Genomic DNA, 25,774 nt, shown 5'->3' with positions numbered 1-25,774 from the left:
GAAGGGACGTTGGAGGGATCTCTGATTTACGTGACGGCGATCATTAACAAAGGCTTTCATTTCGTTGTTTGTAGGTTTTAAAGACGGTCAAACAGTTGAAAGATAAAGGGCGTGTTCACGCCAGCATGCTGCTATATGGCCACGGTGATGGGGGAGGGGGTCCTTCGTGAGTAATCACTGCATACGTTTTAAGATTCGTGTATTGTTCAAATATCATAGCTATTCTATTTCCGAGCAATTTGCCCAAGTCGTCATCAATAAATTCACATCTCTTCGTTTATTTGCCGGGATTGAAATTTACCGTCTCCTCTAATACAGTTCCGAGAACGCGACCCTTAGAAATTTTTGTCCTTGGAATCTGCTGGACATTATGTCACCTTATGGCATTTTGATGGCCCAGGGGCAAATGTGAAAAACAGCCTTACACTGTCCCTAAAGTCCCATCACTGGAGCACTCTTTACACGGTTTGTATATTATCTCAGTGGTGCCGCGGAGCGCATCAGGTTTCTTTTATACTGAAACATTGGCTAGACTATGTATATAGGCAAGAGCCCATTAGCCGTTGCCCACAACTCACGTATCTCTCAATGGAGTTTTCTCAAGCCGTGTATATTTAAAGCAACCTTACCCGCGAGGTATTCTCTTACGTTCAGAAATGCACGTAATCACATGTACCCTCAATTTTCATATCCAACACGACGTGTACCCTCAAATCTAAGTTTCTAACAATAACGTACGTGTCAGGGTTACAGTTAATTTTTTGGTGAGGGTAAATGCAGCTATTTACAGCTATTGACCGTGAAAGTGAAAACAGAACGTTAAATTAAAATGCAAAACATTTAATTTGCTTATCGAACAAAACAAACGAGCGCGAGTTTTCATTGGCTTAGCGAACGCGGAATGCAAACAACGTCATCTCCATGGAAATTTCTGGAAAGCGAAAGCGCTCGGACGTTATTTGAAATTGCATTAATGTGACTGGGCAATCGAACTGTTCTCTGCCCTTATTTGGAGTTTCCTTGGCAGGAATAAGGAGAAGCTCTGTTTCAATCTTGCCAAACATTGGTTCATGAAACAAATTGCAAAAACGTTTTCAACGGCAGTCGCTCTAGGGGACCGGAGTTTAGAGGACACTTCAGTTGTGGCGTTAATTGTCTGTTTTCCCAGACACAAATGATGTTAAAGTTGGGAAGAAGAGCAAGGTGACACTCTGTGACCCTCATCAAAATCGCTGTGCATCTAATTACAAGCATGTCTGGACATTTCTGAATTAATGAATCATGCTTCTTAGGGTGCGTTCGATTGACCCTATTCCGGAATAGGAATACATGGAATATAAGTTAGGAATCCTTCGTTTTTACGGAGATTCACACTAAAATTGTCAAACATTTGCTAAAATGCTATTTTAAACATGTTTTTATTATCCTTGCTGCTTCGAAACGCGCCAAACATACCGTTTTAATCATCACTCCACGTATTCTTATTCCGGAATACGGTCAATCGAACGCGCCCTTAATCAATCAACGCGAAGTGTCGGCTTCGTGTAATGTTCACATGTGCCTTAATTAAACTGCAAAAAATTAAGGACGTCAATCAAAAAATGACTGACCAGCTCCGATGAAACACCCCTGTCAGTCAAAATGTGGTATCGGTTGTTCGCTCCTTGCCATGACCTCACCTCTTGGTTTATGTGTAAGTTTGGGGATCATTCTTTTATTTCATAATTTTTTTTATCCTTGCAGAGAAAAGATGCTTGAAATGTTGCAGCGAATGGAGGATGTGGATGGCTGTCCAAGGTGCTTTGATAAGCAACCAGTTCCCCTTAACCGATAACAGAATTGTGTTTCTTGTATGTCCTCTTCTGATTGCTGGGCTATCTGCCATGATAGTAGTCAATATGTTCAGTTCTATTGTGGCCACACACTGTCGACATTGGATGATGATGATTATTATTATTATTGTCATCATCATCATTACTAGTATTATTATTATTATTATTATTGCAGGGTAAAACTGTCGACCCCTCAAGACTTCTTCCATTCCCTTGAATCACGTGATGCAGAGAAACTGTGCACGTGGGTTGGTGAGCTGTACCTGGAGCTACATCAAGGAACATACACAACGCAGGCGCGGGTAAAACATCTCTGACGTTTTTCCTCCCAAAGACCATTTTTTCCACACCTGGCCACAGTTGCTCAAAAGATGGATATCGCTATCCACCGGATGAATCACTATCAATTGGATAGCGCAATAATTGGTTTTGCTATTATTTATCCACTGGATAATGATTTACCCGTTGGATAGCGCTATCCATTCTTTGAACAAGTGGGGACTGTTGTATTTAAAGCTACTTTCTCAACTGAAAGCCTTTCTTCTCGTCAGTATCAATACCCAGGATTTCCTTTTATGGACTCAGTCCCCTGAGGAAGGGGGGGGGGGGGAGGGGATTTACATTGCATAAAGCGTCAAGAAATGTTGAGTAAGGTTCTGTGGATGTTATCTAATGTTATCACCTTTGCAAGAGTCCTTGGCCTCCACTCACTCTTCACTCCTCAACTTTGCTTTTTCATGGTTCCCACGGGCCTTGAAAAGTCCTTGAAAAGGCATCATACCCTTCAAAAAGGCCTTGAAAATTGACAAAAAGGAGAAATCCTTGAAAAGTCCTTGAATTTTCCACAGTGGTCCTTGAAAATTTGTGAAAGCTCTTTGAATAAAGTAATCTTCATTTTCAAAGCATTGTTTTGGTTGTACGAAAGTTCGAGAGCCTAGCAATATATAGGCAGGTTTTCTGTATGATTCATTTGAGTGTTGTTTGTAGAATAGGTTCTTAGGAACCGTGCCTTCTTAAGGGTTGTATATTACATTACCCTAATCCCCCTCTTGTGCTTTCGAAAGTCTTGTGAAACACGTGAATAGGAACAGCGCAAGTATGGGCGAAAGTGCACCAAAATCTCAATCAAAAGGCGTGAAGCAAAACAGCAGACGTGAAGGAAAGGCTACGTTATCATCTTGGGAAAACAAGACCTTGAATAAATGGATTTGGTCCTTGAAAAGTCCTGGAAAAGTCCTTGATTTTCTTCCCCAAAATTTTGTATGAACCATGTTTTTTGTGTTGCCTTTTTTGGCAAAAAGAGGGTCGTTGCTTTACAAAAAATCTTAAGAACATTGCAATCTTGCACTTCCTTCCCTCCCCTCCCCCTATTTCAATTTAATTGTGAAAAAAAAATGGAACAAGCTAGGGGATTGGTGTGAAAGGTCTAATTTCTTCAAGTTTTTGTGTCTGCGATTGTATGTAGCCCAGGTTTGGGGTTAAATCTCTTGATCCATTTGTTTTGCGTTACGTTAGTGAGATTTGCCTTCAAGAAATTTAAATCACGGGTTGATTCTCACAATTGCGTTTTGTATTGGCACGATTTTATTTTGAGGGGTGGAGCAGTTGCTGCTTTGCTATAACGTCTTATTTTGTTGTCATCCTTAAACGACAGATTAAGCAGCAGAATCGTCAAAGTGAATTCCTTCTTCATGATGCTGAACTGCTCGCGACTTTGGCTTTTATAATAAATGACAAAAATCCTGGTAAGTTTAAAATCGTCTGAATATTCATGTTACATCATGACATAAAATTTTGACAATTTACAGGCACTTAATTTCAGGACACACGAGTCGCTCCTCCAAAAGGTGCCCGGCCATTACTCACTTCTTCACTACTTCCTTACCCACCCCTCTACAACCTTGACACTGTACCCTTCATTCAAATGTCCCAGATATTAAGTGATGTTACGATACGGTATACACTTTTCAATTTGCCCGGTATTAGAGAGCTTAAGCAACGACGACGTCGACGAGAAGACAAAAAGTGATAGGTTCAATTAGCAATAACGATGATGATGATGATGATGATAATTTAATTGACCAATTCCCATGAGAGGGCTTTTCAGGGTCAATGAAACATGCAACAGAACAGGACTTTTTTTGAAGAATCCCAACTAGCCGGTCACGGCGGCAAACCAGGGTCTTGTATCAGTCCCCCACGACCATATTGACTCTTCTAACAAAATAGTTGTTTACGTTGTGCATGTGCGTTTTACAGTATGGTGAAGTCTGCAACAATTTGAAAGTTATAGGGGAACAGGAGCACTCAACCTTCCTTCTAAATTTCCACGCCTTAAGCAGTAGTTTGACTTCTGGACAGCTCTTCAATAATAAACATCCCGAACGACTTGGAATTATCGGGAGACGAATAACATCAAGCGAGGTTGTAGTTTCAGATGATGTTCTTGTAATCGTCGTTGACCCAGATTTCAAAATCCAACTTCAAAATAATGTTCATGATATCCTCGTCCAACGACTATTAAAATATGATAACTATATTGATGTTTTGAAATTAAAATATTGGTAAATTTTGACCCCTTAGTTTAGTTTGTCGTGTAGTTACTCACTTATTATATTTATTCGATTTTACTTTTTTTCATGTTTGTTTATGTTATACTGTACAAGTGCTAAGCTGTTCTCCACTGCACTAATTGTATTCTAAAACCAACTTATTATTTATGTGAAAGTGTAGTTATATATTTGTAACCTTCTATAAATGAACTGAAATCCTTGCCATTGCAAATGTCTTTCTATCTGGAACATATTTGTAAGCACTGCTCGCTTCGACTAGCTTTTGCTAACTGCGAGCAGTGCATAGCTTTGTGATATATACATTTTTTTTATATACAAAATGCAAAATAAAACTAAAACTGAAACTGAAACTAACCTGGAACTTTTGCTTAAGTTTCGTATGTATGTGACGTGACAAATAAACTCTCCTCCTAGCAAACGTATGACCTCTTTGATTCCAGTTAAAGTAATACACGATTTCTTATTATTTTAGAATACTATCCATCTCAGGAGTTTCTTAGAATATGGAAGTTATTACTGTTAAATCAGTTTCATGACATTTTACCCGGGAGCTGTATAAAACAGGTAAAATACTGTGAATGCATTTTCAACGGGATATTCAGCAAGGTACCACTCGATGGACATCACCTAATTTTCATTATTTTTCAGGCTGTTGACGATGCTCTTCAAAGCTATGAAGGTGACAGTAATTAACTTTCTTCCTTTGACAACTCGAACTATCACTTCTATCACTTTGGACACTTTACTAACATAGTTCACAGGCAACATTGGAAGAACTACGGCCCGCGCTTTTTGGCACTCACTTTCGTGAGGGCTGTAAATTGAAGTGTAAAAAACAGAGAGCCGTAAATTTCAATAAGTCACGGAAAAACGAGGTCAATATGATATTTATTATTTATCTGAAGCCTTGATGAATCCAGCGGTAAAAATAAGTGTTTGCATTTCTGCAGAATATGGCTTTTTAAATTGACCAATAATTGCCCGCTTACTATCTGAGTGATATTTTAAATCTCTTATTTGCAGACGTGCTAAATACTAGTAGGCGCATTGCCGATGTAAGTTGTTGCAGGCTAATTTCGCAGGTAGGTAAACGTAACAGCTGTGTTTTATACAGCATGTGTTATTTTATATATATATATATATTTTTTTTTTTCTTTTTCTTTTTTTGTGTGTTCTTTGCATTATCCTAATATTTATGTTGTAGATCGGACATCAAAATATTCTCGAGGAGGTTTTAACTGCTATTTACACGGCGCTTGCGTTTTTCCGCCCTTAGTTCCGGAAACATATTTTTTTGTGATATCGCTGGGACCACGATTATCAATAGGCCTTTTGCAACAAACGATCACATGGTACAAAATCCGCCATGTTCGAGGGCAAGCTCATTATTATTCCCCCCCTGGGACATTAAAACAAAGGCCAGTCAAGCTTGACTGGTTCAGGTCTCTTTGTTTTAATTCTCCAGTGGGGGAATAATAATGAGCTTGCCCTCCAGCATGGCGGATTTTGTACCATGTGATCCTTTGTTGCAAAAGGCCTATTAAAATCCGCACCGATGAGGCCATTTACCATTTGTTTTAACAGCTCAATTCTAGTGGGAAAGAATGCGTGACCAAACCAGTGCTTGTGAACACTCTCTGTTGGCAGAGATCTGAAGTTGTCACCCTTTCTTCTGAATTTTGGGCACATTTATCAATGGAAGAAAGGTCTTCAGTACACAATCAATGCTCGAAGGATGGAAGAACGCTGGGTAAGAGAAAGGCGTAAGATCGAATTCAGAAAGAAAGCTCAAATGACCAAAGCCAAATTCAGGACTGCTTCAAGTAAGTTTCGTGCGCGTTTTCCCTCGCGTTGGAGGCGCCTTCTCGCACGCTCGCGTCTTGGCTACCATTTTCAAAGAACAAAATGGTTTGGTTTGATGTCTAGTTTCAACTAAATTTTTCGAGTGTGGAAAATGTGCTACCTGCAATTGCCTCCTTTATTAACGTGTATACAATATGTTATTTTAATTTTAGCGAATCTCTTTTAGCATTAGTTGCAGTTCCAAGCATGGGCATCAGTGATTTGGCTCACTCGCGAAGTGAATTACTTCAACCTGTGTCTCTTTTAATTGACAAGGTGAGGAGTTTTGCAAAGTTCAGCAGTTTTGGCATCATTGAGTCCCTTTTCTAAACTTCTTCGCCATGATCAGAAATATAATTCGGTTATTTATTACGCCAAAGCAGGCCTAACTTGTGAGGGCAAATCTTTGTGTCACTGATATGTGTACAGCATTTGTTTCGCACCCCACTCTTCTTCCATTTGCCACATGTAGACAGGGACTTCACGAACCTATTTTTCGTTTTTCACGTACGTCAGGTGCAAGGATCCGTTGTTTTGGAGAATGCCTTTATCCGAGCTGAATTAGTCACAGGCGGACTGGTGCGGAGTCTTATTCACAAAGCGAGTGGCAGGTACTGCAGTTGTCGTTTTTAACTTGTATAGATTGCTATTCTGCGGATAGATTTTATTGCTTAGTTTAAAGTAAAAAAAGCAAAGAGAAACAGCAATTTCAGTGATTTTTCACTTGCGTTTAGGGAAACAATCAAAGTTGGTTATTCGGGAAACCAGTTTATCCTGTTTGATGACATGCCACTATTTTGGGATGCCTGGGACGTGATGCCGTACTACTTAGAATCGAGGTTTGTTATTTGTCACTAATCAAAGATGCAACTGATTAGTTTTGAGGGCCTGGAAATTATCACGAGTTGACCAGTGGTTTCGTGTCTCAGCTGATTTCGTGGAATTGGAGAGTGACGAACAGATTTTCGGCTGTTTTTTTAAATTGAAATTTGAGAATGAGTTTTGTGATTTCTTTGGTATTAAAAATTGGTTTGAAGATTTCACGCCTTATTCGCATCAAGCATAAACAAAAGCAAGTTGTCATCATTTTTCCTGCGCTGAGCCCATGCTGTACGGATCTGACTGCGTTTTGATTGCCTCATTTGATGTTCTGTGTCTATCGTGTTCAACGAAAACTGTGACAAGTTAAAACCACTTAAGACATTGTACAATATTGAATGCAGTTTTGAAATATTGTTGGTGTGATGTCAGTATGTTGCAATTTGTGCAGGAAATTGTTACTGCCCACATCTTCTGAGGAATTCAAAGTCCTTGAAGAGGGACCACTCCGTGCCTCGGTTGAGGTGAGTATCGTATCATATCGTTCATACAAGGAGGGGTCTGATCTTGCGATCCATCGCATCGCCACGATACACACGTTTATAATTGTCGCATTGAGTGACTTAAACTTTTATCGTTTGGCCTGCTTGGCAACCGTGGGGGAGGATGGGGGGGAGGGGTACGCGCAACGTGTTAACGATGGTGTGACTTACACAAATTATTGTCACAGTGGTAATGTGTAAAGTCGAGTAAACTTCCCAAAGTTGTATATCAACGAGACTTGACACTGTTTCTATTTTCCTTTCCTCTGCAGTTTTCTATAAGAATCAGTCAGCACAGTAGTCTCAGTCAAATCATTTCTCTAGATACTGATGTCCCGTATGTTAAATTTCACACCAAGGCAAGTAAAACACACAACTGTTGATAGTTTCGTACGATATTGTTTGCTTTTTACCATATTTTGTAATGTGCAGCGGATAGTGATGTTTCTAATTTTATCCTTTATGACTTCATTGCCTTTCGAAGAGCGGAAGCAGCGTAGCCGAATAGTTAGAAAGGCAGGCTTGCAATTCGGGTCCAGGTCCCACTCTGGGCACCAAGTACAGTCTGCTCTTAGTCTTCCTCCCATGAGTTGGTATTCGTAAAAACATGTTTCATTGGCGGTGAAAAACCAGGGAAGGGGGGAGAGGACCAGTGAGTGCATATTCACTATGAACAGCGCATGATACGAGCTAAAGAGTTAATGGATTTTTGGACGGTAAATCAAGTGTCGTTATATTTACATTTGTACAGGTCGACTGGAAAGAGAATCGTAAGTTTCTCAAGGTGGAATTTCCGTTTGACGTTCGCGCGATGCACGCCACGTATGAAATTCAGTTTGGTCACCTACAACGGCCAACACACTGCAACACAACATGGGACTGGGCCAAGTACGAGGTGTGCGTGTATGCGTCGTATTTTAGTTTAATTTGAATATCAGCGCTTAACTTTATACCAGCCTCTTTTCTAAGTGTTTCGTCTAGAAAACCCTCTGTATAAGAAAATTTAACCACGCAGTTTAGACCCATCATGATTGAATGTAGTTATGAATTTTGGATGATGGTGAGTTTCACGACCGGTACTTGGAATACTACTAGACGAGGTGATGCCTTGGGTGTACTCGATTTCTAGCTCTGACGTCCGAGTCATAGATGCATTAGTATCTTGTCAATTATTATCACTGTTTTCTTTTTGCAATGGAACACTCGCATTCATGACCCTTAATGTATGTTTTTTTTTCCCTTGATATCCTCCCTCGACCTCCCCAGTAGACAGGTTGCAAGGAATTTTTAGAGACACCGATAACAATGATGTATCGTACAATTGCTGGTGATCTTGATAACTGCAAACAAACTAGTATTTAACTAGTGTGGCGCTTTGGTTGTTTGAATTAAACAGACGCGTAAAATGTCCATAATCGCTGACATCTTTTCTCCACACTGACATCTTTTCTCCACAGGTGTGTGGTCACAAATGGGCAGACCTGTCCGAGCACGACTGGGGCGTGGCTCTAATAACTGACTGCAAATACGGTTATTCCACTCACAACAACGTCATGTACATCTCGTTGTAAGTTTAGCGCTCTTCCTACTTAACCATATTGTGTGGTTCATACTGGTCTCTCGAACACGTTATCCAAGTAGAAAAATACTGTTTTAGTGCTACCTATAGCACAGTGAGCTGTACAGGTTTCTGCCTTATCACTGCGGTGGTATAATTTGTTGTTCGGATACAAATCAATTTTTTGCAACCCGGTCTGGAAACCTTATACCAAGGATCCCGGTACAATGCCTTTCACCTATTGTAGCTTCATGTATCGAGTTATGTAATCAGCCTTAAAATCTGCGTAATGGTGCTTATTTTTGTCAGGCTCCGTTCCCCTAAAGCTCCAGATGAGGAAGCAGATATGGGCTTACACGAATTTTCATACGCAGTCCTACCTCATTCAGGTAGAAGTACTTTAAAAATCATTGTAATGGTGTATCTATGAGCTTCCTAATTACTGATTGCAGGAATGGAGAGAGAAAGCACATTTCGAAACACATTTTTGCTTGGTTTACACGAGCGAATTTGCAGAGGGTTTGTCATCTGTGTTTAGATTATTATCAAAATGAAGCTGTCGAACAACTTGCATTCGCCATGTTTGTTTTTACGTTCCCAGTATCCAGTAGCATCTTCCCAGCGTAGTCAGTTTGCATGGTGCTAGGTTCTGTCTAAACGGCCGCTAGGATCTTTCTACATGTCTGTTGAGAAAATTCTTATGAGTAAGTCATCATTTTGCTTATGAACTGGATGCAGCTAACACGCACATCACGCTGGGATGGTCACGTTTGTCTACCAAAGTCGTCTTACAAAATGCTGCACCTTTTTCCTTTCACGCAACGTGACAAAAACCATTTTCTGTCTTTATTATTTATTTTTACATTCCAAAGGTACCTTTCAAAGTTCAGGCGTTATTCAACATGCGTATAATTTTAACCAACCGATTTCCGTGGTTTCCGGTAAAATTTGTTCAGGTAGGAGATCTCTTACTTTGTGTTTCACTCCCTCACTACGTTGTATCCTTAACACTCAAATGTTGTGTGCAGTGAAAACTGTTGATCGTAAAAAAATTCAAACCCAGAATGAAAGAGGATAAGCAGTCGTCAAAACGGAGGAGAAGGTGACTGGGGGATGGGAGGGTGACTTCCGTATTAAGACTGTAAACATTCATTCTGGACTTTGGAAGACAAGAGTTATAATGAGCTCATTGGGGCTCATAGGGCACGTAGTTCCCGGTGTTGTGGTGTGTCTTTTGTTGAGTATCATGGTTGGGAGGGTAAAAAAAGGGGCCACAGTAATTGGCGCAAGCTGTTGTTGCGCTCTGCCAGCTTGACTTGCAAAGTTTGTAAATCTAAATCACTTATTTTGCTGAGGAAGGCTGTGTGATACAGTCGAAAGCTTCAGCCCATCTCGGAATTTTGTGAGACTTTTAAGAAACGGTTTTTTATATAACTACTTCACTATTTATTAATCTATTCATTTTGTCATTTCAGATTTTAAGAGCAAATCCTTTTTTAGTATCGACAACCGTGCAGTTATACTAGAGGCAGTTAAAAAGGTATGCAAAGTCTGCCATGAAAACAATGTGAAACTTAAGATCCATTCTTACTAGAAATCCGTAATTTGCAAGGTTTCATCCCTAGAAACAACCCTCGTGCTTAACACAAAGGGGTACATCTAATACGGATCTTAAAATCTTGGGATTTACGAGAAATGTACGTCACTAGTTTCAAGTAAATTGGAGTAGCGAGTGTCGGAGTGTGCTCAAGTTAGGGGTGAGAGAGAGAGAGCTTCCCACCAATGTGACCTGCATTGGATTCTCGAACTCGGGGCATTTAACAAATCGAAAGTGGGTCAGCGTTGTGTGTACTCTTATCGACAACGATATTCGTCATCACAGTGGGCTGCGCCTCGTGAGTCCACAGCATTTTGACCACTGTGATGACGAATATCGTTGTCGATAAGAGTACAGACAACGCTTAACCACTTTCGATTTGTTTTTTACCACAATATTCAACGCCAAAGAGCGTGACCAAAATCACGACACAAAGAAAGAGCAAGCGTTGTCTATAACTTTCTCGCAATTATTATTATTATTATTATTATTATTATTATTATTATTATTATTTGATTGGTTTATTTCCCAAAGTGGGCGTTCCTGATTGGCTATTACATTGCGTGACAAATTGACGCGAGCATGACGCGTACAGCGTTGTCTAGACTTTTATCGACAACGGCAAATTAGCCAATCAGGTTGCGAGATTACAAGCAATTGTGGTAAAAAAAGATTGTTGGTTCAAAGATTTTGTCCGAGTCGGCTGGTTGTAGAAATGGATGCATCTTGGACATCTTGACGTGCCACTGCTAACACTTATTTATAATAGATCTTTAATTGTTTTTGTGTTATTCTAACGATAATACACAAATGCAAATCAAATTTTAGGCCGATTCTATTGCATCAGCAGTGGTCGTTCGACTGTACGAATCATTCGGAGGTCGAGCTCGTGCCAGACTCTCGACCAGTCTTCCCGTCAAGAAAATCAAAAAGTGAGTTTTATTAGCAAAATTTGTGTAGATAGCGCAAATGATTGCATGAGATTGTTTCTTATATAAGAAGATCGAAATGAACACATAAAGAAATTAAGAAATTGATGATATTTTCATAATAAGTTGATTTTTTTATTTCATGTTCTTGTTTTTGTCGGTTCTGTTTTGTTCATTGTTATTATTCTTTGGTTTTTGTATGTTTTTTGTGTTTTTTTTTTTGTTTGTTTGTTTGGTGTATATATATTTTTTGTTGCAAGATGGAACTTAAAAGTGCATTTACACACCAGAAATTAAGTGAAAAATGACATTAAGCCTCCGTAAAATGCTTATTGTTTACCGCTTTGTTGATTTAGGGTTAGGGTTAACTAAGTACTAGTCTGGTAGCTCTGAAACATTCACGAACCGGCTTGAAAAATCTCTGTAAAACAACACTGCATGGCTCACATAAACAGTACGGTACCACACGAAGACGTGTCTTTGTATTTTAAGGTTCCGGGGCCGTATCCGCTTTTGTCCGAGAAAACATTGTCTGCGAATCCGAAAACGATACCTCTACACTTCTTACTAATAAACTCGTCTCTGAAGGTTTTTTTTTTTTTAAGACAGAAAATGCGAAACAATCAATCCATTTCATGAATGCCTACACTACAAAAATATCAAATAGTCGCTATTATACAACTGTGTAACGAATTCCGACCCAATTTTTTTTTCGGATTATCAGTGCCTCTTTGTTTTTTAGATTAGTTTAAGTGAATTGGTTTCGCACCACCGCGTCATCTTTGGCCTTTTTTCGTTTTTTCTGTGAAAGGAAGTACTTTAATTATCTTCCATGCAATCGTAAAGAGCTGTATTTAAATTTTAAAAAGGTACTTTAAGTTGTTGTCACCTTCGTATCATTAATTTCGTTAGGTCTAATTTTCCTTTTAAAATTTGACTTTTTCCCGTGAATATAGAGCGGATGAACCTAAAATAAATACATAAATCTTATTCGATGGTTTAACATATCATACGCGCGGAAATATTGCGAGTTGCGTAGTATTTTTCCTAGCCCTGCAGGGCAGGGCTAGAAATTGCGACTCACTGGTCGCCAATGCGACCAAAAATTGAGTGCTGGCGACTAGATTTTCAGAACTGGTCGCCAGCTGGCGAATCACGTTTTGTCTGACAACCCAGGATAAACAGTAGACAACTTTTGTATTTCAATCTTTATATGATGAAATCGTTCGGAACTGGTAGCTAGAACACGACTCACCTTTCTTTCCCCATTAAAATAATGTATAAATACTACAAGAAAATCGGTTTCTCACATTGTTAATTAATAGCACAAATGTACTTCGGTACTTCGATCACCGCGTTTACTAGGCGCCATATTGTTTCAGCGGCTTCATGGGATCGTGGGCGCACTTAAACATCGTATGCTTCTTGCTGGTTACGTGAATTTTGCGCCCCGGAATACAAAGATTCAGCAAGAAGATTAATTGAAAATTTAAATCCATCGTCAGTTGTGAGTGCTGAAAACCTAGATTTAGCCATACTACCGAGGGACCTCCTCGGAACTAGCTTGATATTTATAATATATTGATAATGAAACTGGATATTTGCATGGAACCTTAAAAAAGCAACATGCACCCTTAACGTAAAGTGGGTTGGAGAACTTGTCCCCTCTGTTAGAAAGTGAACACCTGCAAAATTGACTGCACAAGGTGATTAATAAATGGAGATAAATATCGGTAGAAAAGTACGTTAAGAAACCAAGTTCGATTCCTCTGATTCTAGAGGCTACTGAAACCGTATACGAGCCGCCCCATTTTATTTTATCTCGGTCGGAGACTGGTACGAGCATTGTGGTTGTGTAGGGGCCTAGGCCGAGCAATTGTAGTATTGCGTTTACTCGCGGTAAAGGTAAGTCGCTTGCCACGCAAGCTGTGGGAGAATAAAGAACCACGTTTTGAAGAGGTGAAAAGCAAGGATAAAGGACCCATGTTTGCCTAGCTATGGAAAACACGGACTGTGCTTCGCTCCATTTCAAATAACCTTAAAGAACACCATCATCAAACTAAAGACAAAGCCGAAAACAACAATGGCTTTTGAGATCTTTCTCGTGCTGGTTTTTTTTGTGCTATTTAATAATTATGACTTTCCTTGAATACAAAATTGGCGATCAAAATTTATGATCTGGCGACCAAATTTTTCCCATTAGTCGCCAGCTGGCACCTGAGCAAAAAGGTTAATTTCAAGCCCTGCAGGGGCGAGGAAAATACCAGCAATGAGCAAAATTTCCGCGAGTATTATATGTTAAACCATCGAATAACTGAAGAGATTTATTGTTCCACTAAAAAAAGGTGTTATTTTGCTTCAATTTTATTTGGTAAGGGTGTTTTAAGAAAAATGCATCATCTGTTCTTCAGGGTGCGTGCGAACGATGTAAACAGCACAAAAAGCAAACCAAAGATTCTTTATTTGATGGGATAAACAAAATGACGAGTGACAAGCGAGGACAAGCTAAATTCTCAGGCTTTGCATCTTGTTGAAAACAACTTCTTTCATTGAAAAACTCCCGTTCCGTCCGTATTTGCTCTGTTCTAAACCGGTCAAACCCGGTCAAAGTCTCATATTTTGCACGTTCTCTTGATAAAATATGGTAAAATGGCGTAATAGTGGAATAATAAATTAAATTGACTTCCGCCTAGAACGTTAATTAAAAATCTTCCTTTGCTTGTAAATCAGTCGTTTTTGTGCAAGGTAGAAGAAATTTGAAACTCACTGACAAATCCTAGCTTTATGAAACAAAAAATTATTCATTGAATTTAAAGAACATAAAGGTTAAAATGTGCTGTATCATTTCACTTCATGTAAAAAGAATACTATTCTGCCACAATTTTTTTTATTGTGTGCTGCAATTTGCGTGTTTATTTTCAGTCCCTTGTTTTGGTTTCCAAGAAACGTAAACGTTTGTGCACGAAGAGTTAATATCTTAACCCTTTCTTAACCCAAATATAAGCAACTTGCAGGACCTAATATGATATGACAGTTTAATTTAATATTTAGTTCTTTTCCAAACTCCAATAAACCTCGTTTTCGGGTGGGAATGTATTGCAAAAAGGTTGAGTTAAACGTTGAATTGTCATCGCAGATGTTGCTATACAAAGGAATAAGAACTGTAAAATTTGGGTAGAACATGCCAGTCAACCATTAATTAATTAAAAGCAAGCAGTGAGTTTTCAAGGTTCGTTAATAACAAAGAACCTATTTGCTTTCGCTATAGGTAAGACCTGTCCTGCACCTGCACTGCCCACGGTTTTCAAATAATACATTTAATTATGGTTTTGTTCCCGTGACAAAGATGGTGTTTTTAATGGCTTATTGTACTTTGCGAAACGAAGTGAATGGGACGAAAACGAATTGGAGCGAAATGGAAAATCTGTACTGTGTGTTCTCATTTTGCAAATTACATGCAGATTTTCCATTCTCAAACTGAAGTACAGATTTTCCATTTCGCTCCAATTCGTTTCGCAAAGTACAATAAGCCGTTTTAAATTGCCTCCTGCTCAGATTCACGTTAATAAAGTATTGCATTAACTTACAAAGTCACGCCTACAAGCAAAAACTTCCGCCGCATATTATTCCTGGGGTCAATTAAACACCTTGGATTTGGAAGTGTTTGCAGACGATATTGATATCGTTAAAGTGTTCTGAAGTTGTCTCTTTATCAACATAATTTCTCGAAGTCATGGGCGAAAATATTGGCGGGATATGCAAACCGTTTTCAAATGCTTCAAATACAACCTTTTGCAACACTCCAAACCAGACGGAATCCACGCTTATCAACGTCCCTTACGATCAGACCTTCGGTTTAGTAGCGAGCATTCTGTTTGGTGGTTTTATTGTAGCAAGTTTAATCGGAAACACCCTGGTGGCTAGCACGATCCTGCAGCATAACCACATGAAAACCGCATGCAACTATTTCATCATGAACATTGCCTTCGCGGACATTGGAGTCGGCGCCATTGCAGCTCCACTCCGTATCCTTGAAATCTTTTTGTCTTGGCCGTTTAAGGATTTCATGTGCCGTTTCTTGTGGCCATTTCAAGACGTGTTTGTTTGCGTTTCAGTGTTAACTCATACCATTATCTCTCTGGAAAGATACCGTGCAATAGTCATGCCATTCAAGGCGAAGATTTCACTTCGCAGATCTAAAATTGTCATCGTCGCTATATGGCTGGGTTGTTACTGCGCTTCTGGTATTCCACAATCACTTTTATTGCAAGTAATCGATTATGGAGGTTGGAAACGTTGTGCTATTCGATGGCCATCTTTAATATTTCGCCTGTGTTACATTTTCTACTTGGTAATTGTCTTCATCATTGTCCCGTTGGTCATGCAAACTTGGTGTTATGTTCGAATTGTCCGCGTCTTAAATCAGAAAGCCGAATTTGGGCTTTCAACGGGCATCGTCTCAAGAAAAAGCAACGACGAGCACAAAGGAAGACAGAAACGAAACAAGCGCATAGTGTTCATGCTGATGACAAGTCTCCTTGTTTTTCAAGTGTGTTATATTCCCCGGGGCATTTTAATGCTCATGGTCGAGTTTCAGCCTCCAGAGATAACTGCAAGCCGTACGTTCTCTCTGGTCGATTTGATCTTCTTGGTTCTGTACTATTGCAAGCATATCGTCAATCCGGTTATTTTGTTCGCAATGAGCTCGGACTTTCGAAAAGCATTAACTGCCAGTCTGAGCTGCAGCACTCGCACAGAACAACTGGAGACGCTGTTAAACCAAGGACAAGTCACGATTCAGGAATCGCCGCAAGAAACCCAAGAGGCAACAGTGTGAAAAATCTGCTGCTGCCGACTGCGTACTTTCTCACATCGGTACGGTCAAAGAGATTAACCTTACTTAACACTTTTGCATTAACGGCAAGCCCACAGGCTGGGCTCAAATTTGTTTTTTACGCCAAACGCAATGAAACTATAGGCTATCATGATTTCAAACTTGATTTTAGCTTCCTTCGTGTTCGTAACCAACAATCATCGAGAAAAAAAAAAGAATAGGCGGGTTTAAGAGGAGTAGAATTCCACTGGACTAGGAGGCATTCAACAAAAGCAAGATGCTACTGACTGGGAGTCCGGACAAGTCACTGAAGGAAAGGCTCGTATGCAGACACTTGGACCGTTAGGAAAAAGGAACAAACATTCCTGGTGGGTCTGGAGAAGGATGGAAGGAATCACTTTGATGGAAAGTGCACAAGAGCCGACGGCTCTGAGCCACTACAAAAAGACACAAAAGGAAAGACGGATAGGAAATATCTTTTGAACGAGATCTATCGAAAAAATGAGATTGAAAATGCTGGGAATCTCAGAGGAATAATGCCTGTAAGATGAAAGACCAGGCTGGAAACTCCTTGCTTGACTTGTCCGAGGACGGAACACTTGAGAGAGACAAGACAAGCACTAACCTGACCTATATCGTTGACAGCAAAGTCGAAACTTCATCTCTCTGTAGAACTGGGAAGAGGGGGAGGGGGTCTAATGCAGATAGGGAGAGACCATACTCAAATTTTCCTGACCCTGCCCTGACATCCTTACAAATTTGTGTTACAAAGTTGTGTCCCTGAATTAAAAAATTCTCTGAAACAGCCCCCCCCCCCCCCCTGCCTCCCCCCATTCCTCTTCCCTTTGCACCATCACCTGTCTCCCTAAACATTGACCATTACCTCACCATCACATCTCTGAACATTTTAGGGCTGAGCCCGTGTTGGCCAGCGACTTGTCTGAATACGCGTTTACCATTTGGGGTGGGGGGGGGGGGGGGGTAGTTTATGAAGAAACTGTGGTGCTGTGTCGGTGGGGAGGTAGTATACAAAAATTGGGTTTTATCAACGTTAGCGAGCGTTAGCCCTTTGTCAGAGCATATACTGATACTTTCACAAGAAGATACATATACCGCGCTTATTTATGAAAAATATATTCAACAGCGCCTGGCCTAACAATAGATATTCAAAATCATGCACAAATAAAGAAGACAAAAAATACACTGATTCTAAAATTTAATGTCCATTTGGTAATTAAACTTCTTGAAATGTCGTATTTAATACTTACAGTCTTCAGTCTACTTTTAAGCTGAAAATAGACCGAAACGGGAGTAGATGGAAGCAGATTCAAAAGTCTGAGGGCGGCACCGCCAAACGATCTATCGCCTTAAGTCTCCGACATCGTGCTTACGTTGGCGTTTATAGAACCCCAGGATTTTTGTACCGTAAATTTGTTTTTAGATAGAGATAAAAAGCCAGTTAAATAGCGCGGGCCAATGTAATTTGCGAAGTAGAGACGTGATTTAGCACAACTTCGGAGCGTAGTAACCCAGGCGAGCCCAAGCAATCGCTGTACCACACAATAAACTGTCAAAGAATTTTAGTCGCGTGAACATGACTGTGTGCTGCTACTAGTTAAATACTTCCTAATACGTCTGATGTTATAGAGATAATAAAAGGCATTGATGCATGCCTTAGTCATGTTTACGTTCATATCCAAGTGAAGGTCGCAGCATGCCATGTGCCCAAATTAGTGCTGGAAAAGAGAAGTCTTACACCCCAACTCAGCGCGATGCAGCCGACCCGGGAGAGACCCCCAAAACTGAACTTGTAACATTTAACCTAACCTTTCCTAGTGCATTGTTAGGCCAGTTGTAATTCGCGCCCCTATTTTTGTCACCATGTTTTCATGTCTACTTGTTTATGCTAAGAAATTGGTAGTTATGGTAATGAATTTATATAGCGCATTTTCTATTAACATATTCAAATGCGCTTTACAAGCAAGAGATCTATGGGTGAGATCGGACATAAAGTTGAAGCAAGTTTAAGGAAAGCTGTGTCTCGAGTTTCTCAACAAGACTGTTTTTCACCTACTTCAAAAGCCATCAATCGACTATTACGCTGACTGCTTCTCATTTAGCATTAATGTTCTCTCACACAACTACTGTCCGATGCCTCGAATGCACTTGTCAATGGCACAAATAGCGTCCACCTCACCAGTATCGTTTTGGCTAAATTGTAAATACATTTGTGTGTCGTCCGCGAACGCGTGCGCAGTTGGCAAGTGAGACTCCAGCATAGAAACCAAATCACATGTGTAGACAGTAAACAAAAGAGGTCTGAGGCAAGAGTCTTAAGCAACGCCCCATTTCAAATCGAATGATTGTGAAACATCATATCGTCTGATAACGAGGGCCTTACTGAACTAATCACGGAAAAGTTGAAATAACGAAAGTTTTAAATGACGCTGACTTCACCGTTAGGTTTTTGAAAGGAGTCTAAAGCCGGGTTGAAATCGTTGTAATGGTACAAGACGAAAGGGTTTAAAATTACCAATTTTACATTTACAGGTGCGATCTTTTGGAGATCCCGGATGATAATGGAGAGGTTGCGTGGTCATCTGATCACGTGGATCTTTGTTTTCGACCTTTTGAAATAATGACACTTTTGCTTTACTTCGAATGGTAGGTAATTCATTTGTGTTTTCTTTTAATGCTAAAGTGAAAGTTCTCGCGCTGTTATAAAAGTGTAGAGGATATTTTCACTCCTATTTCTCTGCGAAACGCAAGCTTGTGTCACGTCTTAACTCTTGGTCTCACGAGGAAACCTTACCTAGTGTCACTCTTCGTGTCACGTGCCTTTATAAGGTCTCTTGCGCTTTACTCGGGGCTTTCCAGTCTAATAAACCTGGTTCATAATGGCCACCAACTAAAATGTTATTCTGTTTTAGTATAAATACACAGTTAATTATACAAAATCGCGCGCTTTCATTGTCTCGCTATCTCGGATTATCAGCCGATAATCACCTCGACGGACAAAATGGCATCCAGTAGTCCTTTTGCCACTGTAAGTGAAGATGATTTCGCGTTGAAATGTTTTTTTTTTTCCCTCTTTTTTGAAATAATCACCTGTGTATTTATACTAAAACAATTATTCGCCTCAGGCTCAGTGATTATCGTCTCGGGGAATATTCACCGGTAATCACTTCGCCTTCGGCGAATAACTGTTAATTAATGCTAATAAGCCTAGCAAGTTTCTAATTAATTTTGTTTGCAAAATGAGGGCAGTAGGTTTAATTAACATGAATACAAAACAATGTAAGGACTGTAAAGGTGGTGGCCATTTATGAAAGCGGTGTATTCGCCAAAAAGGGCAAGTTTGTTGGTTCGACCCTCCCCCTCCTCTTCGGCGACGTTTCCCGAGCGGGCACGCGGCTCGTTATGCATGCTTTCTTCCCGCCTCGCTCATTCGCTCCGGTCAAATCTCATTTCTCCCATAACTTCGCCTCCCCGACCCTTGAGCGGAGGCTGTAGGGGTGAAAATGGTTTACTATTATTCTTTGGAGAGTTTTGTGCTCTCAGTAGGAATGGAATCCATGGCGGTTTGGATGGTCTCCCACTTAGCTAAAGTAGGAGGAGCCGCACACCGCTGTTTTTACCAGGCATACATGTACTTGTGTCATGGGAAAACTTCTAACACTTTTCTTTTTAAATCGTTTCTTTTTTTAATTAGAAACAGCAAGAGCTCTGAAGTGGCCGTTCTTTATATCGTAAGGAGGCTCAAAAGCGTTTCAACACTTAGAAGACTCTCTGTTTAGATCGAATAACGCTACAACACTGTATCACGTAACAGCAATGTTATGGTACCATATGAAACACCGATTATTTTCAAAAAAGATGTGATCATTATTGTGATGTAATAAGTCACCTTGGCAACGGGAAACCCCAGCCAAAACATCCTATATTTTTTATTTAGATGCTTATATCTCAAAAACGAACTGGGTGACCCCCCTTTTTTATTGCTGAAAAGTGATTAGAAGGCCGCAATAAAACTTTCGGCAAAGTTTAGAAAAATTCTGTCAAGAGGATTCAGAGCTACCTCGAAAAAATCACAAAATTAGGGTGGCTCTGAATCCACTAAACAGAATTTTTTAGAACTTTGCACAAAGTTTCATCATGCCCCTCTGATTACTTTTCAGAAATAAAAAGTGGGGGTCACCGAGTTCGTTTTTGAGATATATGCAACTAAAGACAAAATAAAGGGTGCTTTTACAGTCGTCCTTCATTCGTTTCGCGCACAAAGTGTATCTAAAAAGAAATCCATTTTTGACTGTGCTGCATGGGGCAAGACCGCAAAGTGATAGATCAACACTTTTATCTAATTCACTCTTGGTACGATGGTATATTATCGTACTTGTCTTTTAAGTACATGGAGAGTTACTTTAATTCATTTTCCCGTGATTTTAACATTTTTAATTCATAGTGTTAGTAGTTTGATATTTTAAGCTCAATCATGCAATTCCCAAGAATTTGTGTTTGTTCATTTTGTCTAGAGATCATTTTCCACCTCCCACTCTTTTTGTGTTTATTTGCGTCTGATTCTTTTATTTCACTATGCTTCAAGTGCATTTCCAATTTTATCTGATGTTTCTGAATGGTCTTGTGCCTGAGCCATATTAATTCAGTCTAGCACAAAAATCTCGTTGATCGCCTTATTAAAAAGGTAGCGGTCACATGCATGGTCGAAAGAGGATAATCAAATCCCGGAATAATAAAATTGTTCACTGAAGATAGCAATTTTTTATTCCTCGACTATTCTAACGCCGCTAAATCATCGAAGTTATCTGTCGTTCACTGCGACGAGACATCACTGAGACATGAAAACACGTATCGATCATTAGAAAACATCAAGCCAGCCGATGTTCCAGCCAGACGATTCTCGAAAATATAATTAGAAGTTCTTCAACTTACGTAATATATGTATCTCACTCTGTAAGGCAAAGATCTTGTTTGATCTCAGGAACCCCCTTCAAAAGTTTAGCAAATTACTGTTTTTAATTCGATTGTGAAAAAGATATGAAAATGGTGAAGGATCAAGGCTGTCTTCCAATAAAATATTTTTCCTTAGAGAGTAAGAGAGGCTCTCCCTTGAAGGGTTAAATTTCTTTTCTGTGGGTGAATTGGCCTACGAGAAGACACTGGAGAATATATTCTCTGCTTTTCATGGTTCCCCCATTCCCCTTCATTAAGATCCCAAAATCCAGGGGCACCCAACGAGAACACAGTTCAAAACCACTTAAATATAGCATTGTCAAACGTATTTTAGTATTTAAACGGTAGATATAGGCGTATTTGTATCCCCTAAAAAGTTTTCATCTGTTCGGATTTCCTAGCTGAAAGGCTAGTGATCCGAAAATTGTAGGGATCAAAACTTACCTTTTCGAAACTTTTAGCCAGAAAAAAGACTCCCGAAAATTCTAGGTGACCTTTGTAGGGTAAAAATCCGTTAAAAATGGGCAATTATACCATTTTTCAGATGTTCGAAAATCCTAGGAGAGGCAGGCAAACAAGACATTTTACAACAAATGTTTCGAAAATTCTAGATCTCAAATCGTGTTCCGAACAGATATTTTCCGAAAGTTGACGTTGGGTGCCCCTGAAAATCCCATTTGAAGCAATCGATCTGAGACATTAGTAAAATCAACTTTGACTGGAAACATTTTTGCACTGATAATGTCCGAATGTCCGCTTTGTGATCTGATATTGGTATATTTTCTCTCAGACCTTCACGGCCTGGTGGTCTAGGCTCCTTCTTGAATGGGTGACCTGAAAATCCTCAACTGGCGTTTCACCATTTGACTCAGTTTCAGTCAGTAGATGTCCATGAATTCAGGTTGTTAAAGTTGAAACGTCATTGCACCAAACCAGTTAGGCCCTGCAAATAAAAAGGATACATAAGGTCATTTCTAATCTTTTCCTTTTTCGTCAATTCCCCTCCGGGTCTTCAACGCGACAGTATACGCGACGGATGATATTGCATTTCAGGGATGGGAAAATTAAATTTACACCGGTTTTGACTTTGTGGTTGTCAAAAGGTTACGTGTCGGTCATATTCTCCGCAGCAGGCTAAGACTCGGCACGGAATTAGCCGTCCTTTTTTGGGGGGGGGAAACGAGAAACGTTTCTAAAGTTGTTTCTTGATGGAGAAATTGCTGCACCAGCAAAAGAGAAAAGTGTTGCGCTGATTAACCAGTGCGCGGGAATCAAATCATCGCTTGTTAATCGCTGAAAGTAGAGTTTATTTTTAGTAAGACAAAGTCATTTAAGTTTAAACTGGACAATTAAGTTTTTCCGGTCCCCAATACACCGAGATACATTGGTATGTGTTCGACGAGAAAAAAAATACGTAAATCGTAATCAACTCAGTTTTTCGTCAATTTTCCCACTGTGATACAATTTCACTGACCTCGAATTTGGGCCAGCCAGCTTGCGTCTATCTATAGATATTTTGTCTAAACAAAGGGTCCTTTTAATAGAACGCCTACAACACGACCATTGATGCCCAGGGGGAAGGACATAGATTCGAAGGAGAAGCAATTCTGATCAATGGAATATGAAGTTAGGAAAAATCGACAGCGGAACCGGCGACAAACTTAGAAATTAAGCTGCCTTCTGCTTTTCTTGTATGATAAAAAATAACCGTAACTCTGCCAGGTTTTAAAAGTGTGTCAAATCTTTTCCGTTGCGGTTATCATTTTCAAAGTGAGACCGAGTCCTATTTCATTTGATTTTCTCCGGTGAGGGACTTTTAAGGATACAGAAGACAAAGTCATCAAAAGCTAGACTCACCTATACACAACCAACCAGCGATGACATCTGACTTGACTTGCCATATTTCAGTAATGTCTTTGACATTGAAGCTCTCTGCCCTTAGGGTTCTTTGCCAAAGAATTTGTTTGGTTGCTGCTTATCTTTAGGTTCATCCTTCTTTTTTAGATAAAGTGGTTTGTCAACTTAAGTTCAAATATCAAAGAAGTATAAACATCTGCTTTTTTTATTATCTCTTCGATACATCGTCTCAGTTTTGTCTACACTTTTTTCCGGTGCAATGCCTGCTGTTTGCTATCCTTTCAGGGCTCACCATTAAAGAACATGTGCTGTGTTATGGATTGTTATCAAATGTACACGTGGATAATACTAACTGTGTGTGAACTGTCCAAGGGACTTGCTGACCTTATATCCCCGCTCTGTAGCACATGGCATGGAAAAAAATGCGTCACATTAAGGCTGACGATGAATCTTTCGCTGCTGTGAACCCCCGAGAATTCTACCGCACAATAGCATATCAAGTTTGTTTTTTTGTGAAAGTCTATATGTACAAAAGACAGCTCGTTGAAGTGAAAAGTGCTATTAAATCATCACTGTCTTCAGATCGAATTGTCAGCCGCAGATGAGATGGAAGATTCAACAAATGCTACCACCATATCAGAGAATTTAAATGCTACTGTTCTTGATAACACCATGTACTCGTCGCCAGGGTCAGGACAGCCGGCCTCGTTTGGTAATCTGGGCCTTTACGATCAACCTTTCACAATAACGCTAACCATCCTCTTCTCGGCTGTGACATTTTTTGGAGTATTCCTAAACTCTATCATCGTATTCACCGTTTATCGTTGCCCCGAGATGCGGACACCTTGCAATCTACTTATTGTTAATATAGCAATCAGTGATTTAGCAGTGGCGTCTTTGGCAGCTCCTTTGCGCATCATTGAAGTGTTCGTCGGATGGCCGTTCGGCGAATTCTTGTGTCGTCTTCTCGTTCCCATGCAAGATTTATTTGTCACGGTATCAGTTGTAACTCACACGACCATCGCATTGGAGAGGTTCCGTGCCATCGTTCGGCCTTTGAAAAGACGACTTTCTCAACGAGATACTAAGTTTGTAATACTCGCAATATGGCCAGCTTGTTACATCGCAGCATCACTACCAGTTGCTCCTGTTTTGAAAGTGCAATATTACAACGGCTTTCATCTGTGTATGCAGGAATGGCCCTTCGATCTCTATCGCACGGTATATCAAGTATATCTAGTGGTAGTCTTTATCCTGATTCCTGTGTTTATTCAGTCTATGGCATATTTCAAGATCTTGAAAACATTGCAAACGAGGTTGGTTCCATTGTGCGCTTTGCCGTCAAACCGAATGTTGTCGCGCGCAATACAGCTTCAGAAACGCCGGCGTCTAATCAAGACTTTAGCCATATTGGTGTTTTCGTTTCAAATGTGCTTCATACCTCGCGGTGTTATGTTGTTGGTGCATGAATTTGGGCGCAATTTGAATTTGACCGTTTTCTGGTTCGTTTGGCTAATCACTCTCATTATATTTTACTTGAAGCATGTCATGAATCCAATTATTTTATTTGCGACAAGTAGCGAGTTCAGACGCTCCAACTGTCTTCATATTATGTGTCAGTGATTCTTACCTGAGTGGTATCTACCACTATTTACCTTCTGACAAAACGTTGCTTGAGGAGAAACGGCATATCTCCTAATACTCCTATAAATGAAACTTTTTTCTCTAATTTAGCTGCTCTTTCCCAAATGTGTTATAGCACCTTTTTCGACGAAGGCTGTGGGGATGGTTATGTAATCTTCACGGAGTTTCCTGACTTGCATGTTATTCAGTTTTTCTTCACGAGTAAATGAAATGACTTTTTTTCTCTCAAAGTGAACAGGTTTATTTCTATAACATACATAATTTCCTATTTCCTTGCTTTTGTACAGAAAGCTGATGATATATAGTTTATGACTTGGCGGAACACTGCTTATGTAACGGTTTGTAACGCGTAATCCTTATCTGGCTGACCTTCCTAGAATTATGTGAAAAATGTAATAAATTTACGGCGTGGGGAAAAATGAATGTTTCATTGGAGCTCAACGAATTATAAGCATTTCTGTTAATTAAAAACGATGTGAATCTTTGACGCTGTTAAAATGTTTTACGAAATGTTTTCCTTCTCTAAGTGGTGGTTTACAAAATTACATAACAAAATTTCCTTACTTCAACACTTCAATTGAGGCGGGACAGGGCATCATTTTGACCCCGCTGACTTTAACCTCTCGAAACGCAAACAATATGAAGTTAGGATTCTTGACATATATTCACGTATGAAGGAACGCCAAGTAAAACCGGTCTGTTCTCTACAAGCATCGTTTTATTCAATGACCTTTCTTCCTGTCATTTGAAATTTAGAACTTCAAGTTTCAGTTACA

At 39.8% G+C, this 25,774-nt stretch overlaps 3 protein-coding genes across 3 annotated transcripts in view; all 3 read left to right on the top strand.

Annotated features, from left to right (window-relative positions):
- LOC138000137 (alpha-mannosidase 2C1-like) overlaps window positions 1-21,638 on the top strand; it is a 33,568-nt gene extending 11,930 nt beyond the window's left edge. Inside the window, exons 15-35 of the mRNA XM_068846328.1 lie at window positions 75-166; window positions 1,744-1,797; window positions 2,008-2,134; window positions 3,487-3,577; window positions 4,878-4,969; window positions 5,054-5,084; window positions 5,429-5,487; window positions 5,990-6,155; window positions 6,435-6,523; window positions 6,764-6,858; window positions 6,982-7,086; window positions 7,518-7,590; window positions 7,881-7,967; window positions 8,360-8,503; window positions 9,066-9,175; window positions 9,476-9,555; window positions 10,039-10,122; window positions 10,642-10,706; window positions 11,592-11,695; window positions 19,077-19,190; window positions 20,239-21,638. Of these exons, the coding sequence (XP_068702429.1) occupies window positions 75-166; window positions 1,744-1,797; window positions 2,008-2,134; window positions 3,487-3,577; window positions 4,878-4,969; window positions 5,054-5,084; window positions 5,429-5,487; window positions 5,990-6,155; window positions 6,435-6,523; window positions 6,764-6,858; window positions 6,982-7,086; window positions 7,518-7,590; window positions 7,881-7,967; window positions 8,360-8,503; window positions 9,066-9,175; window positions 9,476-9,555; window positions 10,039-10,122; window positions 10,642-10,706; window positions 11,592-11,695; window positions 19,077-19,190; window position 20,239 (1,863 nt within the window). The 3' untranslated portion in view covers window positions 20,240-21,638. The remainder of the gene's footprint in view (window positions 1-74; window positions 167-1,743; window positions 1,798-2,007; window positions 2,135-3,486; window positions 3,578-4,877; window positions 4,970-5,053; window positions 5,085-5,428; window positions 5,488-5,989; window positions 6,156-6,434; window positions 6,524-6,763; window positions 6,859-6,981; window positions 7,087-7,517; window positions 7,591-7,880; window positions 7,968-8,359; window positions 8,504-9,065; window positions 9,176-9,475; window positions 9,556-10,038; window positions 10,123-10,641; window positions 10,707-11,591; window positions 11,696-19,076; window positions 19,191-20,238) is intronic.
- Window positions 15,239-17,490, top strand: LOC137999046 (QRFP-like peptide receptor). The gene has a single exon (XM_068844877.1). It carries the CDS (start codon window positions 15,426-15,428, stop codon window positions 16,527-16,529), a length of 1,104 nt encoding a protein of 367 aa, XP_068700978.1. The 5' UTR covers window positions 15,239-15,425; the 3' UTR covers window positions 16,530-17,490.
- Window positions 21,639-23,578: 1,940 nt separating the features above from the next.
- LOC138000138 (prolactin-releasing peptide receptor-like) lies at window positions 23,579-25,485 on the top strand. The gene has a single exon (XM_068846329.1). It carries the CDS (start codon window positions 23,961-23,963, stop codon window positions 24,975-24,977), a length of 1,017 nt encoding a protein of 338 aa, XP_068702430.1. The 5' UTR covers window positions 23,579-23,960; the 3' UTR covers window positions 24,978-25,485.
- Window positions 25,486-25,774: the final 289 nt, after the last annotated feature.

The sequence above is a fragment of the Montipora foliosa genome, chromosome 4, assembly GCF_036669935.1.
Source record: "Montipora foliosa isolate CH-2021 chromosome 4, ASM3666993v2, whole genome shotgun sequence".
Classification (NCBI taxonomy): Eukaryota; Metazoa; Cnidaria; class Anthozoa; order Scleractinia; family Acroporidae; genus Montipora; species Montipora foliosa.
Note: the sequence above shows the minus strand (reverse complement) of the source record. Positions and strands in the feature narration are given on the sequence as shown.